Raw genomic sequence first — 18,675 nt, 5'->3', positions numbered from 1 at the left:
GACCAGGACTGAAACAATTTAGTCTTGTTTTAGTCCTGTTTTAGTCCTGATTCAGTCAGTTTTGTGGTGCAAAAGTCCAGCATCTCAGTTTAAGTCACGGAAACGGGAAACTGCCATTATCTGTTTTTTCCATTATTCATTTAAACAGAAAATTGAAAACTGAAGAAACAAATCATTATCTGTTTTTTCATTTTGGTTTTGGAGACAAATAATGAAGAAAATAGTTGTCTTTTCATTTTCTTATTTTTGCTTTTATTGAAAAACAAACGAACGAATGATGCTGACAACACGCACTGCAGTTCTGTTTATAGCTCCAGGGCCGTTCATTCAAATCATATGTTCCAACGGTCTCCAATATTATCAGTAAATCTCAATTAGATCAATGTGAGCTATGCAAGTTCTCAGTGAACGGAGAAAATAGATGGCATACTTGTCGTTGTGCGTTTACCTATTCTTTAGTCAGGTATTGCCAAGAATAATTACCCTATCAAGCTAAATTTGGAGTCCACATGAAAGCTGAGTGAGAGATAATGTGATGGAAAAATTGCGCTTATCAAGATGGAGATAATGGAATGCTGTTTGGGAATAAACGCTGAATGTTTGACGAAAACTAAGCCATTACTCATGCTATGTTTTCAAAATGAATTCTATGGAAAGCACTCACAGTTGAATCATCGCTCCTTGATTAAAATAGCTGTTCCTTTTCCTGTGAGGTGCTGAAAGAATTCTACTTAACGTAATTTAAAACATCTGTACATTTTGATGTGTGCAAATTGATTAAGATTTTTTAAAGTTTTGAGTTACGGCTTTTTCTCTTAGTGTAATTATACCACAAATTAAGACAAATGTGTTCACTTAAAATACACTTAGCCTGGCCTGTCTATAAATCTTATACTTTTCTAGAGCATATTCTTACTTACAGCTTATTGAGACTGGTATTTCTCTTGTTAATAATAGTAAAATGTCAAACTATTTTGATATTAAAGGGACAGTCCGAAATTTTGGACATAGGACCTCATTTCTTAGTGAGTCAGAGTGTTGGAGATGTGTGACACTTTTTTAAATATTCCATCCAGTCCTTGTATTTGCAGAGATAGCTGGTGCTAGACTAGTGCATGTCAATGGTCATAGTTATCCTGCCACTAAGGTTGGGCGGTATCCAAATTTTGATACTGTTAAACCTTCTCAGAATTTTACCAGAGTATACGTAATTACCGTATTACCAAAATGTTTTAGTACAACTTTGATAAGCTACGAAGTCGCATCACTATACGGTCTGTGTGTGTGACCTGCAGACTTATAATCTCTGAAAAGTTTCACATGAACCATCTCCAACGCGATACACAGAACAGACTCAGCATCAACCACACATCCTCTGTCACAGACAGAACATTCATATTCCACTGAGATGTGTCCTTTAGTCCGACAGAAACTGCCCACATCAATGCACAAGGAGCGAGCTGTTTTTATCAACATTTTATAGTTTATGCAAATGAGACATGTGGTTTTAAGTTTTGTTTCTGTAAAACGTAAACAAATGTGCGCCTGAAGCCAAAATGCGGCCAAATTGCAGAAGTACTAGTATTTTTTTTTGGGACCAACTCGTTTGCGGCCGGACTTGCCATCTTGTCTTGGTCTCCCTTATGAGCGTCACATGACAACGGAATGAAACTAACTGAATGTCATCCCCCCATGCAGTTAAAAGAAACATTACAGACACTATTAGTTTGAAACTGTGATCACATTAAACTGAAAATACAACCACACATTCATTTGTGCTGAGCAAACAAATTTAGGTATCAGTAAATTATAATATTATATTAGGTCCTTACACGCTGCAGATTTTAAAATTTTAAATGATGGTAATGAAACTGATACCATTGCTACTTTTTGATACCGCAGGATACCGTAATGCTGTATTATTCTTACTCACTCCACAACGCACTCAAAGCAAATCTATTATTACTCCAGATTGTCTGTGTAAATGTGTGTGTTGATAGAATAATGTTTGAAATAAAACTAACCTTGCATCGCATGAACTGTCGCATGTGGAGGGACTATTTTCTCAGCAACAGCGGAATTTTACTTTGCTGGTAAGACAGGTACTAGGTGATATCAGTCCGCCGCTCCCGAGCTTTTTATCAGGAAGTACAATTTGCTGCTGCTGCTCAGACATAAATCCTTCAAAGGTTGGTTTTACTTCTAAAATTATTCTATCAACACAGACATTCACATCGACAGTCTGGCGTAATAACAGATTTGCTTTGGGTGCTTTGTGGAGTGGGTAAGACTGTTTTTAGTGGCAGGATAACTGTGGCACTAGTCTAGCACCAGTGACCCCAGCAAATACAAGGACTGGATGGAATATTTTAAAAAGTGTCTCCACACTTCTAGAACACTCACTAGGAAATGAGGTCCTATGTCCAAAATTCCGGACTGTTCCTTTAAGGAATAGACTTGATACTCAAAACTCATAATAATACATTTTCTTTAGATAATAGAATGTGATTTTTAACTTAAATAATAGTACTTTCTGTTGTATTACCATGTGGTCTTAGATCTGTGTAATCCCTCAATGGTCCAGGTAGGTTCCATGGTGGTAATTTCTGTCCTGTGAATGTGACTTTTTAGTATTGATACCTGTTTAAATGAGTATGACGTTTAAATACTAGTTTTAGTATTGATTAGTGTCTGATTTTCAGTACTTCTGACAATCCTAGAATCCAAGAATGGTGTATATTTTAAGGCACTCTACGCAACTTGCATAGCTCTTTGTAAAGTAGAATTGTTTGACTGCTTGACGTCTGTTTTTGATTTGTTTAGTAGCTTCATTTTGCGCCGCTTGGTCTTTCTATCCGGAGTAATTTTGGACATGTCAGGATATATTAAAGTCTTGTTCAGCGCTGTGGAGTTTTGGAGTGTCTCTTGTAATACACGTATAGAATCCAAAGGTGGAACCTGGTTGGGTCTTCTGTTGGACTTCGTAGGGGGTTGTTTTGGAGGAGGGAGAGGAGGTTTCTTCTGCGGTCGGTTGGCTCTGCTGGATCCCAAGACGCGGAGTTTGATGGGGGCTTCGGATATACCTGCCATGTTCTTAGCCTGGCAGCGGTACTCCCCAGCGTCTTTGTAGGAAAGTCCGTTCAGGCTGATGACAGACCAGCGCACACCCACGCGAGGACTCCCCTGCATGACTGAGGATTAAACAGAAAAAGGGTGAATTAGATTATGATTATTAGTCACAGTATGCAACATTTTTTGTCTCAAGACATTTCTATGTTTTTTTTAATGTACAACTACTACTACTTGCATGATTTCTGATTTATATGTACTTATTATTAACACTATTGTTTCAGTCTGACTGAGCAGGAAAAACGAGCTTGACCGGTCATGGGATGGAGTTGGATTTTTGTGGATTTCTTTAAAAAAATGTAAATAGTCTAGCCTGATTCATCAGCCGGTTTTACTTTGTGGTAACCGTCTGACTTCGCAGCATTAGGATTCATTCGCTCAATGGTAGATCGGTACTTTTTTTATTTAACCAATCGCTGCTATTTGGTTAAGCTTTTCCCAAATCCCGTAGGAAGAAGAGCAATAACGTCTTTCCCCTTGATAAAATTCACCAAATCGAATCGTTGACAACAGAATTTATGGTTCTTCACTGATTGGCTGGTGTCCGAACTTGCACTTCTGGGATTCTTGGATTCTCCGATTATTGACATAGTCGCTGGAGAAAAATTTAATTGAGCGGAGGCACTAGGTGGCGCCAGCCTGGCTATAAATAGTCCCCCCCACATGAAAAATGTAAATTGTCCAGCATATGAAAGATGAAGGTAAACTTATCCTTGAATCTTAAAAAAGCCTTATATTGTGCTAAATTGACTCTTAAGTCATGTTATAATGCTGTTACCTCATACATTATTAGTCTATATCTTCAAAGCTCAAAATGCTCTGTTCCACCTTGTGATGTCATGAAGCGGTCATTTTCAAGTTAACATCCTTTTACCTTTTTTTTTCGCAGAGATTGGAATTTTCATGGCAGAATTTTTTTAAATGATTCTAGTGAAGGTGTATAGAGAACAAAGTGGATCACTTCATGTAAAAAACGTGACATCACAAGGTGAAACAGAGTGTTTTTAGTCTGAGATTTAGCTGAGAGTTAGTTCAGCCTAAATATGCAGGATTTTGCGAGTTAAACATGTGTGAATGAAACAAAACACAACTCCAGGTCTGTTTTTGAGGAGGTAACACTAACAGCATTATAGCATAGCATAAAATGGGCCCTTTGAAGCAACAAATAAAAAAATAAAAAAATAAATAAAACTGCTTGTCAAAATAAATCAACTCATGAGACGCAGGTTTCACTACTACAACAGTACTTACAGCTTGGCAGGCTCTTTGGCAGCTGATCAGCGTCAGGGGGAATCTCTTGTTGGCAGCAGTCTGAACGGAGGAGAAAGGATCAGCTAAAACCATTATCTTTTTCAATGAGCCAGAGCAGATTGCTGGCATAAGCAGGCTCTGCAGGATACTAACAAGACTAAAGCAGGTCCAATAATACGTTCTTTTGAATGGCCATATTGTTCTTGTGCAGAAAAAGTCTAGTGGTATCACCTCAGACATGTTCAGTGTATTTGAACAAAGAAAATAAAGATGCTAGCTGCTATCAAGGGTTTTTATAACAGATTTCACCACCCGTCCATATGACATGAAGAGTTGTACACAGTATTATTACCCACTGTACTTCATGTACACATGTTACACAAGAGACAGGATCAGATTAAATGAAAAAAAAACATTAAAATTAGTGCCCTGACAGAGCAGAGGAGCACCACCAGAGAGGATGAGGTCAAACTACAAACCCTGCAGGACGAGAAGGTCAGGCTGGAGTCTGTAGTGAAAGAGTTCAGCTCAAAGAAGAGTACTCCCTTACTTACTTTTACTTACTTGCGTATTTCTTTTTTGCTTCTGCATCTGTACTTTTACTTAAATAACTACCATATTTTCCAGGCTATTAGGCGCGCTCTTAAGCCTCCAACCCTATCAAAAAACAACCACGTGCCCCGCAATCCAGAGCGTCCTATACACAAATCCATTTGAGTGTCCCAGCATTACTTCAGTAAACTACAAAGCCGCACCACCCGCAGCGCACGCAAACACACACGGAGCAGACAGCGACCGAGCAACGAAACACACCCACAGCCACAGTCATCACTCCACGCCGACAAGGAACGGAAGGAAAAAGTGAGTGCAATGTGCCACTTCTAGACACAACTGAACAACTGAGTCACTGCAAACACGCCGACAATCCAGCGGTCCCAGACAGCACCCTCCCTACACGCCACAACTGAACAAAGCCCAGAGTCACCATGAACACGCCAAACAAAGTCCGACTGACCGATCCAACTGTTGAGTTTCATTTAAAGTCCGGTGCGGTTTATTTGTGAAAAAAGTTCAAAAATAGACCATTTAATGACAGTGCGTCTTATAATCCAGAGCGCATCATAGCCCGGAAAATACGGTAATTGCGTTCTTATTTCACTAGTTGTTTAGTGTCCTTGTTCTCTCCTCACCTGTATGCGCAGCGGCTTTGACCCAGCTGAGGGTGGGAGTGGGGTAGCCCGTGGCCTCACAGCGCAGGATGACGTTGCTGCCCAGGGGGGACACGACGCGGGTGGCTGCGGGCTGTACGGAGGGCCTCATACAGCGAGACCACTGCACGGGCATCAGCAGAGCCCCTCCCTGCCCCACAGAGCGGACGCACATCAGCACAGGGTCCACCAAAACCACCGGGCTGCCCAGGGACACCGACAGGGACGCCACCATGGAGATCTGACAGTCACACTGCCACGGGTTATCATGGAGACCTAAAAGATGGAGCAAGGAACTTCAAACATGTGAATATAAACCATAACAGACAATAGTTGCTTTGCTGGATAGAACAGGTGTAAGAGTGTTACCAGGGTAAAACAGTGGCATCCAGTAACTTGGCTCTATTCACATTTAAATCACAACCTAGGAAGACATTTGGAAACATGCGATGACAACTTCCAGTGTAGTTCCCGACACTGGGTTCACCGACCGACTGTGATCAAACCCACTGAAGTAAATGTGATCAGCGGAAAAATGAAGACTGCATACGTATGTGCTGCTTGGAATAATGTTGAATTTGGCCCATCGTCTCTTCTAATCAATCGCATGTACTCAGTGCGCTCGGAGTTGTGCGTCAGAGGGGAAATGATGAAAACTGAGCTATGGTTGTAATTGTTGATTAGCTGAACATAACGGAACGCTACAATGACATGGAGATGAAGAAAACTGGGCCATTATCTAATTTTCCAAGATTTTGTCAGACTTACTACTGCGAACAGAGCCTGCCAGAAATTTTCATCGCATGTTTCTGAATGTCTTCCTGGTTTGTGACGTAAATGTGAATAGAGCCTATTGTGAAAGCTGGGATTTAAACTTGAAATACTGAAAAATTTGACTTGTAACTTGGCTTAAAGATGTTACCTGCTAGTCTCCATGAACATTCCCAACAAAGTAATAACAATAAATGGCAGACCCTCTACCAGTAAAATGACATAAAGCACCTTGTAATGTCATTTTTCACATCTAAATATGTGTTGATTGAAAGTACTGGAATACATTTCAAGTAGATCAGCTTAATACAACAATTAGCTTTGGAACAATTACATGGAAAAGTAATACTCTACTCCAAAACTTTTGACAGAATTGAATTTTCTTTTAAAATGGAACCTGACAGGACAAGTGAGGGATTACACAGACAAAAATTATACACAACTTCTTAATTTAAATCAGTCATAACATACAAACTGTACGGTACCTAAAACTCTCCTCTGGACAGTGGTCTGCTGCTGTCCAGGCAAAGGGAACCACAGGTCAAGCAGCTCAGCGGGTAAAAGAACCAACCTGCAAAACATGTCCATCACACAGCAGTCAGGAATGCCTAAATCAGCTACAACAGGGCAAGGATTACTGGGCACACTGAGGGGGAAAAATGCCAGTTACTCACAACATAGGAACTATTGTAATACCACTTAGAAGGTAGAAAATAGTGTAAGATAAGCCCTTGAAGTCTATCTATGTTATAAAGTTCTTTCCTCATTAAAAATAATATACCTTGAGTTCTGTTATGTTTCATTCACACACATTCTGCATATTTAGATGTGAAATTCCAGAGCTTAAATCATCCAAAATGATTCTAGTGAAGGTGTATGGAGTTTAGAAACACAGTGGAGCACTTCCTGTATCACCACATGACATCACAAGTTGGACCAGAGTGTTTGCAGGGTTTGTGTTTAACATGTGTGAATGAAAAACAAAACTCCAGGTATATTTGATGAGGAAAGAACATTATAAGAGTTCAGAAAATAGCGTAATACCGGCCCTTTAGTTAGACAAAATAAAATATATTTGAAAATGTATACTGTTCAATATGAGTTATGTTACTAATGGTGATTTTTTTTTTTTTTTAAACCAGCCAGCTCATGCCCAGTCCATCAGTTTATCATGACATTTATAAAAGCATACACTAAGGCTGTGCAATTAATCGAATTTTGATTGCGATTTCAATGTGTGTGTCAAATGATCTCCAAACTCATATAATCGAGTTGAAACCATAAAGCTCAACAAAGTTTATTTTGGTTTTTTTTAAATATATAAATAAGTATATTTATTTTATTTTTTAAATATAGAGATTGTAGAACAGCTGGATATATAGCTTATTTTGGATAAATTTATGTTTTTCTATGCCTTATTTCATGTTCAAAGTATATTTTTCTCATTTTATGTTTTATACATTGTAAAAAACTGCTCTAAGGTTCATATTTGTAGCCTATATTTATTTTCAATGACAGTTTTGCGTAAATTATCAATAACAAAGTGTTTTTTTGTTTTTTTTATAGAAATGCTGAATCAATACCTCGTGAAACAAAAAAAAAATTATTGTTTGAATAATCGTGATTTCAATATTGACCAAAATAATTGTGATAATATTTCCATAATCAAGCAGCCCTCGCATATACTCTATTTCACAACTATATCTAAACAAATTGTGTTTCTCCAGCCCAACGCACCACTCTGTATCCGACCAAGTCTGCAGTACCTGTTACTAGAAAGGTCCAGGAAGGTGATATTAGCCAGGGACAAAGCAGCGTGTGCGGGGAGGCTGGACAGGCGGTTGTTGTGGAGGTCTAGGATCTGGAGGCGGGGCATGTCTCTAAGCCCCTCCCACGGGAAAGCGGTGAGTTGGTTCCCATCCAGTCGCAGCTCCCGGAGAGTCTTCAGGTTGACAAAACTGCTGGGGTGCACGGATCTCAGGGCGCTGTAGGTCAACCACAAGAAACGCAGCTCGGACAGGTTGTAGAAGGCTGCACGGGGGAGCCTGGAGATCTGGGTCTTCTCCAGCCTCAGCTTGACTGTGTTAACGGGGACATTGGTGGGGACAGTGAGGAGCTCAGGGTCATTGCACAGCACAGACCTGTGGGAACACATGTTGGGTTAATGTAAGGGCCAAAGTCAAGACTAAAACCATCTGAAATTACCAGTATATGAGAAGAAACAAATCAGATTTCACATGGGCTAAATGATTTTGTCCATCATGCAAAATTTGGTTACTTCCACATTTTCAAAATTAGTGGGGCGCATATCACCTGTCCAGAATTTCTACTCTGAACACAGGTTTGCACACATAAGGTTCTACTGTCCCCCTGCAGACACAGCATATGGGTGACTTGGGTAGGTCACATGGTAACAAGCCCTTCATGTAGATATTAGAGAAATCATAGGGAAATCTCATGGAGCATATCAAGAGGCATTTCTACGTTCCTCCCTTCACCTATGGTCATGAGCTTCGGATGATGACCGAAAGGAAAAGGTCGCAGATACAAGAAGTGGAAATGAGTGTCCTCTGAGTTTTCAGTGGTAGTGTGAGGAATTTGGTCACACGAGGAACATGGAGTAGAGCCGCTACTTCTCCACATCATCTGTTGGGCATCTGTTCTGGATGCCTCCTGGACGCCTACATGGAAAGGTGTTCCGGGGAAAAAGGCCCCAGGGAAGAACCAGGACACGCTGGAGGGACTATGTCTCTCGGGCTGGCCTGGGAACATCTCAGGATCCCTCTGGAAGAGCTGGAAGAGTGTGTGTGGAAAGAGGAGTCTGGGAGTCCCTGCTCAGACTGCTTCTGCCACGACCCGGCCCCAGATAAAGCAGAAGAAAATGGATGGACCCATTTCATGGAGCTTTGATGGGGTATAGTAATACCTACTGAGAATTTTGTATTCTTTGACATACATTTGTTTTCTTTGCCATGCAGTTTGCTAGACTTCTAGACTATTTTTTCATGAAGAAATGATTTTTAATGCTACATGTTCAAAAGCATTAATACTTGAAAGCAGACATAAATATGAGCTGCTAAAAGTTAAAACATTTTGTGGAGGTCTAAAATAAACTACAATGTAAAGATATTCCATAGATGGCACTTTGTTTACTGAGGACATTCCCATTTCTTTCAATTTGCTACTAATCTTGCAGCCCTAACTGAGATTTTTCCTATAAAAACATAGCATAGTAAATATTACTGTGTACGTTACCTGGGCTCCTCCGTGGCCTGGGCAGATGTGCAGGTGCAGAGAGAGGGACAGGAGAGGACTCTGGTTGTGGACCACTGCAGCAGGAGTAGCACCCAAAGGGGAAACATGGTTCACCCGAGCAGCACCCACAGAGCATGCATGGTTCACCCGAGTGGCACCCACAGGAGAGGCATGGTTGAACGGAGCTTTCTCTGCAGGCTGGAGGCTGTCAGTCAGGTACGTTCCACACAGAGCTGACCAGATTAGCTGGGATTACGTTTAGAAGCACTGCTTAATCCCACGTGTTCAGATGTGAGAATCACAAATCACAACATCACCCATAGTAGAGGTTTGCTGACTCTCACTGTACTCAATGGTGACATGGCAGAAGACCTGCGTTATAGAATAGCCTTGTAAATATTTATTTAACTTTCTCTACAGAAGGAAAGAAGCAGTGGTCATGTTGTTAATGTAAATTTAGCCCTTTAACTATTTGACCTTTAAGTTATTATGATATTTTTTTCAGTGTAAAAAATATGCCTTTCTACATGATTATTTATTTAATGAGACAGGGACAGTGCACAATTTACTTTAACTTTAACAGGAGAGATGCATTGTACCAGGTTGTGGCATTTCATTGACCTTATTAACTGTTTGTGTGCTCAGTCTTTTAGGATGAACACGTGCGTGGTCGAATATGAGTTTTTGAAGAAAGCCCGGATAATGATTTTGAAACATCGAATGAATAAATGATGCTAAAGCTAAACCTATATCTTGTAGCTATGTCCCTCACCCATATGAAAACTTACCTGCAGTCACACAGTAGTGAGGTTTAGGTACGTTTTTGTCCTGCTCTCCCCCTGACCCCTGACCCCGGGCTGACCCTGCAGCCCCAAACATGTTTGTGTCAGTGCAAGGCCCCAATTGTTTTAGCTCAACTGATTAACCTACCAACCATACCATACCATGACTACAAACTAATGTTCAATGCATCTGATGCAGTTCTAGCGCCCTCTGCTGGTATTTCTATTTCATGCCTTACTACTTTAGGCCCACTGGTAGTTTCAACACACATTTGCACAGACTGAATGTCAATACGCAATGCACGTTTCAAAAGCAAAAATACTGCATAATGTAGCACCTTTAGGAAGCCTAATAGCTGTGTTTCAGAGGACATCACAACTTTGTATAGGGCAATATACAGTATTATAACAGAGATGGCAGGGGTAGCTAAAATTAATATTGTTAAAATATATTTTTACTGAGTCTAGTGAGTTCTTGAGTCTCATCACTAATAATAAAGATTAGGTTCAGCATTTGTGAATTTACTTGGGAGTATGACATAATCACATTTTAGAAGAGAGGCCGCTTGCACCCCAGGTTCATATCAGCTATTCTATGATTGAATGAATTTCAGTCAACACACAGAGCAAGTATAGGAACAATTTATTTTAATTTAAACAAATAGCTTGTCATTATGTATCTCTCAAAGGCGGCAATGAATCGTAATCATGTCTGAATGAGGATCAGGCAACAGTGGTCCAAACGAATACAGAAACACGATTGAAAAATATGGCAAGATTCATGGAAATCATTAAAAACCAAATGCATGAGCCCTTCTATAAAGGGTCTGCTTCATTGAAAAACCAAGCCCTCACTTTCAACACAAAATAAAACAGCACATGCAAATATTATTACAGTCTCTTAAAAAACAGATTATTTTTTTTAAATCTTAAATACAGATAGTAAAGTCTCTGTGAACTCTTCTAGCCTAGTGTGTTTTCCTTCAGGAGGGAGCGGTCGGGTGGTCCCACGGTGACCACGGCGTTGGCACTTACAGTGAGCCTTGCTCTATAGAGTGGGGTTGGCACACTCAGTATAATACATATTTTACATCGCTTTGTACAAAGAAATTACACAACATAAATAAAATGGTCCTAATGCTTCTGGTCATGTGACAGGGGACTGAATGATCCAAACGCAGGCTCATAGAGTACACCTGCTCTGCCCGACTGTTAAAGGGCTGCAGTCCTTCATACTTCAAGGCAATACTTCAAAACAAATACTTTTCTTTCATTTGTGTGTTCCATGGACTTTCAATATTTTCTACTACTTCAACTGTAGACATTACGCAGGATTCATACTAAAACTTACTTGGCCTTGCCCATAAGTTAGTGTCCAGTGCCATACTAACAACTACTATTACTACCACCAAAAAATCCTTCATTTGTAGAATACTGGCATCATGACATATAGACTCTCCTTAGTGCATGGCAACAAAACCTACAAACCTGTACCCGCAACATTTTACCTATGATTTGGGTAAGAAACATAACCAAATCATGATCAGGAATATTGCCTGTATTAATAAAGCTAATTGCATCTAACTTAACTTTACCCTCATTCTACTTTCTTCTCTGATTGTAGAGTTAGAGGGGAGGGCATCTGATATAAAACTATCATCATTGCACTTCATTTAATAGGGAGAAAATGGTGTTTAGATGCTCTACATTGCATAAGGCCAATAAGGTTAATTTCTTTCATTTTTGTTTTGGCATACAACAAGAAAAAAACATATATATAACTTTCTATCTTCCTTCTTTTCTTCTTTCTTATTTATTCTTTGCCATGCACCACTTTCGTAATACTAGGGGCCAAAGCAGCATTGTTTAGTGTATTGATAGAAACACTGATGTAGAAAAGGGCCATTTTTCTTGTCTAGAAATGGGTTATTTTTAACAAAGAAAGTACTTGGGAGGGCTGTGCATGTAAACCTTTTTAAAGTATGCTCTATTATAGCCCTTAATGGGGGATTGGGATTAAAATTTCAGATCCTAGAATATAACCACGCATCTCTGGCACATTCTTAACCTTCAAAATCTCAAAAAAAAAAAATCATTACAGTTAGAATCCATACTCAGAAGTGGCCAGAATAAGAAATTGTAAAAAAAAACAAAAACAAAAAAAAACTTGGTGTAATACTCAATTATAATATGCAATACGTCTCTAAACCAAGTAAAAATAGTGTCCACACAAACGTGAAGAATCCTACAAAACCAAAGTGTCTTCTTATCCATGGAATAGTGGCAAAATGTGGTGTCAGAACATAAAAAGCAAAGATATGTCCTTACTATCAAGCACATTCATTTATACAGCAGTTCAGAGACTCAAGTACGCTCTGCCACGTGGGGAGTTCTTCCGCGACACAAAGTAGTCCGACTTGTGGTCCATAAATAAGTTAAGATAAATAAAGGTTATGCCACACTGTGCACAGGCCCTCGGTAATACCAACGTGACAGCATCAAAACCAATGGAAATAAGTGATACATGAAGACCGAATAGTGTATGGGTGCTTGGGTTACAGGCTGGAGAAGTGGGCTGTTCCAGTGGGAAATAGTGTGTTAATTAGTCTCTTGTTATGATGAACCTAGATATGTTATTCACCAATGTTTTCTGGGGAATTTGATTTGCAAAGCACCTGTGACAATAAATGTGATTTCAGCAGCAACAGTTGCATATGATAAAGAAGACTTTTCACATGTTAGAATTTTGGACGTAAACAGGCAGGAATTTGATCAAATCTGAATTTAAATATTTTTTAGTAAATCAAGTCCACTGTTTCCAGACTGTAGAAACCCTTTGACCAGCCTTCTCATGTATTCCCATTATTATTATTTACAGTAGCGTGGCCTTTGTCTGTCCAAACTGGGTTGGAGAGGGCAGAGGATGGACATGCACCTAACCGTGGTGTAATGACTTTAGAATGGTCACTGGTGCGAGGGGCAGACCCAGAGCCGTGTGTCTAAAGTGAATGGGCGTGGCCCTGCACACGTGCACTACAGTGGCAGCGGCCTACAGGACAAACCCAGACCATGTGATTGTTCTCACTGAAAAGCTCTACACACTCACAAAATCAACGTAGTCAAGTCTGGTTGCCTCTAACATTTTTTGTTATAAATAATTCTATTTAGCGTTTTTAAATATACAGAGCAACAAAGACATTATTAAAATGGTTTAAAAATCTTGTGTGGTGTATTTTGATTTGTGTGAGTAAAGAAGCACTTCATTCGTCTTCAGAATGGAAACATTAAAATCATAGTCCGTAGCTGAGCTCACACTGATGGTACATTCCTTTGTTTGTGCACCAAGTGCAGCAGTGTAGTCCAACTGGAGTGTGTCAGAGCAGTGCTGTGCTGCCCTCTAGCTGCTGTCAGAGGTACATCTCTTCCACTCAAAGTCGGTCTGGATTCTTCTTTCACCAAAGCATGTTGTCACAGTGAGTGCTGCCACAAACACACCCATGCCCACAGAGCCCGTGTGCCCACATGACAGGGCACACAGACCCGCTGTGGACTCAACACAAGCTGCCAGAGACCAGAGGGGTGTGGTGTGGGGGGGCAGAGGGGCAGAGAGGGGCAGAGAGGGACAGGGGCGGAGTGATCGGGTGATGCCACAGACAGGAGCACAGGCCACACAGCCCGGGCTTTGTGCAGTGCAGTGGGCTCGGCGGCTCCTACACCAGGTTGTACTCCTTGAGGTTGAGCTGTAGGATGGTGTCTTTGACCGCGGCAAACACAAAGCGGATGTTCTCAGTGTCCGTGGCACAGGTGAAGTGAGAGTAGATGATCTTGTCACTGTCGGGGTTTAAGTCCACAAACATTTTCAGGATGAACTCCCGGGCGGCCTGGGCATCCCTCTGGGGACCTACGATAAAAGGACTGCAGTCAGTCCAAGTCCAGTGTTCACTCACACCACAAAGCAGTGAGCAAACCAAACACTCTGCTACACCGAGCTCAAGACACAACTCAATTTCTTACTTTAGTCCTTAACAGTAGCCCCTAAATTTGATATTAGGCAAATTAATCTGTTTACTACAAGTATATGGACAATTATTGCTCTCAAATTTTCTTGTTTTAATTATCCTAAATCCCCCAAAATGTTAAGATTGTAGGATGTACTACAAAGAACATTTTTATATTCAAATACTAGACTAGATTTCACATTTTTAGTCTGAAACCTTACTCCCTTTATGCCCTATAAATCCAACACGAACGCTGAAGCAATCACAGACATAGGCGCTATCTGCATTCTTCAGATGTGCTTTTCTCATTTTCAGCATTAAATCGTAGTACTGTCTTTTATATTACCATGTAGTCTTATATCTGTGTAATCCCTCAGTTGTCCAGGTAGGGTCTATGTGCTCTTATATTTGTTCTAATACAGCTCACGATCATTCTAAAGCTATTAAGGAAAAGTTCATTTCCGTCCTGTGACTGCAACTTTTTTAGTATCAATACCTGGTCAAAATTTAGTATTGAAAAGTGTCTGATTTTCAATACTTTTGTTAACACCAGATAGAAATAAACAACTGAAATCTTTGAACATCAAAACCTTTCACAGTTGACCTTGACGTATGTACAAAAAGCAGATCTTGTATTTCTGAAAGATGGATTGAATATTCCAGGGGAGTCTAGACAACACGCCGAGGGAGAGCAGCCAACAATGCACAACAATTTGCAAAGGCCCAAACTATATTTAAGTATGAAGTGAAGGAATGTCTTAAATATAACTTAAATAGTTTGCAGCACTGCGCCTTATTTGTACCGTCTTGTGAATGTGAAAACTAGAACAAGCAGTCCAAACTTATTCCTCAATTTCCTACCACATTCCTAGTATCATAATTATTCACCAGGAAAAATGTATGCGTGTTTCACATCTTCTTACCATCAAATTCAGGAAAATAATCCACTAAATGTGAGTAGGCAATCTTCTCCTCAAGCAGGTCCTTCTTGTTGAGGAAGAGGATGACGGAGGAGTTCTGGAACCAGGGGTAGGTGATGATGGTTCGGAACAGCGCTTTGCTCTCCTCCATACGGTTCTGGAGCAGGCACACGAACACACAAACACACACACAGTTTAGACAGTAATAAGGAACATTCCTGTTTTGTTCTTATATTGTGTATTGATGATAGAAATGATATGCTTCTGTACTCGTACCTCATTGTCGGACTCCACCAGGACCTGGTCATATTCACTCAGAGCCACCAAGAACATGATGGATGTCACATTCTCAAAGCAGTGGATCCACTTCCTCCTCTCTGACCTCTGACCCCCGACATCCACCATTCTGCATTATCAAGAGTTTAATTTACAATCACTCCTCACACATGTGCAGAACAAAGCCTAGCCTTACAGAGCTGAGTCCATCCAGTCTGACTGTCTAAAACAGGCCGCTGCTCTTGACTTAATGACTATCCAGGTTTCTTTGTGTAATTACAATGGTGTCACACTGGATGGATTCACAAAGTGGAGAGGCACACAGCAGTGCTGTTACGGTTTGCAAGCTTAAAGGTGAAAGATCTGTGCATGCATGGAGTAATAAAGCAGCATGCAAATCACTCTTAAAGTGAAGTTAACATGTACTCAGTGTGTTTCAAACTAATTCTTATTTCACTGCATATTTGTCACAATTGTCACTTTCCTATTTATAAGTTACCGTCTGATGATGCAATGTATCTGAAATTTCATCTTGTAAAAAAACAAAAAAGTGATGAGTTGTCGTCAATTAAAGCATCAAAACATCTAGATCAGTCAGACGCCTGAGGCGTGTATTATTAGAACTAGCCTGTGCTTCCTGGAGAGAGAAAATTACCAGGAGAATGAATCTGAACATGTACAGAGACAATAGTGAAATAGAACAAGGACAAAATAAGGGACAGGAGGAGGTGGGGATCTCAGGAGGGCCACACATCCTAGATACAGAAATACAGATGAGGAGAGGGCCCTGTGTCCACTGTCACACTACAGGAAATAATCTATAATCTAATGCATACATACACTGCATGTGTGTGGCTGAGGGCACACAGGGACAGTGGCCCCTGAGGTCCCTTCTCCTTGAGCTTCTCCTTGACATTGTCAAACTCAGCTCATTAGAGGCTAAAACACTCCCCTTTGTGATCGATGCACTGTTTAAAAATAGCCCCATTCAAACCCTAACATTTTCATGTCCAGGTGCAGTTGACAAAATGGACAAATCTGACTAAATTTCAGGAAGTGAAATACTGCCCCCTAGTGGTGGCCCAGTCCACCAAGGTCCACAGAGACCTGGGGCCAATATAGGCCCTGCAGGACCTGCTGCCCAAAATAACAGCTCCACAGAACGGACGACCTGGTTTTTCTGGCAGATAGAGCGGAGAAGGAGGAGGCGACCCAGTTACAGAGACCAGGAGAATGTAGGCCTCCCACCCCACACAAACACACTACAGTGTAATTGGACAGTCCCACCATTACCAGAGGTTAGTCAATCAGGAGGGGTCACCAGGTTAGGGGCACGACAACATGATTCAAAGTGATGCACTGTGCATTGGTTCTACCTGAAAATGATGCTTTGCAAGTCGAAGGGGTACTCTATGATTCCTGTGGTGGGGATGCGCACTCTGAGCACATCCTGTTGCGTAGGAAGATAGTTGGGATCTGAAATTCGCTCCAGATCCGAAAGATAACTACAGACAGAGCAGTCAAAGAGAGAGAGAGATACAAGAAAGACAAGAAAACAGTTATATAAAGCGTGACAGGCAGATTATCACAAGGCCTTCCACGGTTCCAGGAAGAGGAGATCAGAGCTGGGGGGAAGGCTTCACAGAAAAGGACACTCTCAGAGACAAAGGCCGTTAGTCATGACGGCAGCAGACAGCATAGAGGCCTACAACCTACACAGGCCTACACTATATGAGACTTATGCAGAGAGGAAACAGGAGGCAGCCACTGATCAAAAGGTCTAGTACTAGTATGTCAAAGTTCTCCAGACCAGAACATTCCAAATTCAAAATGGAGGCAGTACGATTAGTTTGAATGGTACATGTTCGTCGTCTTGCAGAAGCTTTGACATCGTACCGGCTCCTTTGTGATCCAGAATGTGAACGCTTCCACACTTGGGTGCAGGGCGGTCTTATCCTCCCGGAGCAAGGCACTTTGGCACGCAGAGAGCCCAAACCACCGCTCCACCAGAACCACTGCGAGCTTCAGGGTTGTGTTCAAGTCATGTCATTAAAAAAAAGGCCTCAAAGTTTATAATTTAAGTTGGAGAGCAGCAAATAAATCAATGGTAGAACCCAATTGTGTTGATACTGTTTGTGGTTAAGGCATACTAAGGTTTGAGCCAAGGAGATGGGGGCTGGACAGAGGGGGTCCTGTGGGGGGTTTATAAGAAGGCACACATAAAGTACACACATAACTGCTAAGTAGACTTTGCCTGTACTTGCTCTATATCATATCACCTTTGGCCACTAAGTTTGAATAATTTGTAAAAAATATATAACTTACAATGATTTTTGGCTCTATTATAAGTAGGGGTGTGCAAAAGTATCAAATTGTTAAAATAATACAGTATAATAATAGAGTATCGATATGCTACTGTACCAATATATCGCTAAGAGTATTTTTTGGTATATTTTACTAAATTATTTTGTTACAGTGCAGTTTTGTTGCTTGTTTAAAGGAAGGAAACTTGTTTATGCGACACAATTGACATTTTCACAGTTTTGATGATTAAAATGTGCACGTTTCATATGAACTTAGCACAAGAAGTGGTTTAACAAAGACTTTTAGTATCACAGTCATGATTTACCTTATTTTTGATTGCACATGGTTTTAACACTTTTATGTCTTTAATATGCAATTGTTTCACTGTCTTATATCCCTATTCACTGTTTCATGTTATAGTTGATGTGAGTTTTCCATTTGTGCTTCTGTTTTATCCTGCCTCTTGGCCAGGCCGTCATTGTAAATGAGAAGGTGTTCTCAACTGACTTACCTGGTAAAATATTGAATAAATACATAAATGAAATGTAGCCATTATTTTTTATTGAACTGTATTGAATCGATTTTAATCTGTATCGAGGTATGTATTGTATCAGCAACTTCTTAATGATAACCAGCCCTAGTTATAAGAGTAACAGTATTATGAAACCACTGTGTACAGTCCCTCAGTTGTCCAGGTAAAATTCATTGCAAAAGGGGGAAATTCTATTTGTCAACTAGACAAAAATTTATTTGGTCGAATACATTTCGCAGCTCTTCAGTT

The 18,675-nt window shown here is 40.5% G+C and overlaps 2 protein-coding genes across 3 annotated transcripts in view; both read right to left on the bottom strand.

Moving 5' to 3' along the window:
• Window positions 1–2,751: 2,751 nt before the first annotated feature.
• lrit3b (leucine-rich repeat, immunoglobulin-like and transmembrane domains 3b) lies at window positions 2,752–9,721 on the bottom strand. The gene is made up of 6 exons (XM_055160812.1): window positions 9,615–9,721; window positions 8,126–8,500; window positions 6,845–7,005; window positions 5,571–5,864; window positions 4,381–4,440; window positions 2,752–3,191 (listed from the first exon to the last, which is right to left on the bottom strand). The coding sequence occupies exons 1-6, from the start codon at window positions 9,719–9,721 to the stop codon at window positions 2,752–2,754; spliced, it is 1,437 nt and encodes a 478-aa protein (XP_055016787.1).
• A 1,302-nt stretch (window positions 9,722–11,023) lies between these two features.
• Window positions 11,024–18,675, bottom strand: part of LOC110155670 (guanine nucleotide-binding protein subunit alpha-11-like) — a 33,322-nt gene continuing 25,670 nt past the window's right edge. The window contains exons 4-7 of one of the 2 annotated variants that reach the window (XM_020919822.2): window positions 16,967–17,095; window positions 15,591–15,720; window positions 15,318–15,471; window positions 11,024–14,297 (exon numbers count right to left, since the gene is read on the bottom strand). In XM_020919822.2, coding sequence (XP_020775481.1) covers window positions 14,107–14,297; window positions 15,318–15,471; window positions 15,591–15,720; window positions 16,967–17,095 — 604 coding nt within the window. In that variant the 3' untranslated portion in view covers window positions 11,024–14,106. The remainder of the gene's footprint in view (window positions 14,298–15,317; window positions 15,472–15,590; window positions 15,721–16,966; window positions 17,096–18,675) is intronic. The other variant, XM_055156059.1, reaches the window with a different exon arrangement.

The sequence above is a fragment of the Boleophthalmus pectinirostris genome, unplaced genomic scaffold, assembly GCF_026225935.1.
Source record: "Boleophthalmus pectinirostris isolate CB_2022bp ecotype Guang Dong unplaced genomic scaffold, ASM2622593v1 HiC_scaffold_10, whole genome shotgun sequence".
NCBI lineage: Eukaryota > Metazoa > Chordata > Actinopteri > Gobiiformes > Gobiidae > Boleophthalmus > Boleophthalmus pectinirostris.
This window is presented reverse-complemented; position numbering and strand designations above follow the sequence as displayed.

Excerpts from the sequence above, each read along its gene's own strand:
- lrit3b (XM_055160812.1), bottom strand. The coding sequence starts at position 9,721 with ATGTTTCCCCTTTGGGTGCTACTCCTGCTGCAGTGGTCCACAACCAGA. Across the intron at positions 8,501-9,614 it reads CAGGCCACGGAGGAGCCCAG|GTCTGTGCTGTGCAATGACC; the intron begins GTAACGTACACA and ends GTGTTCCCACAG. Across the intron at positions 3,192-4,380 it reads GCCAAAGAGCCTGCCAAGCT|TCATGCAGGGGAGTCCTCGC; the intron begins GTAAGTACTGTT and ends TTTAATCCTCAG.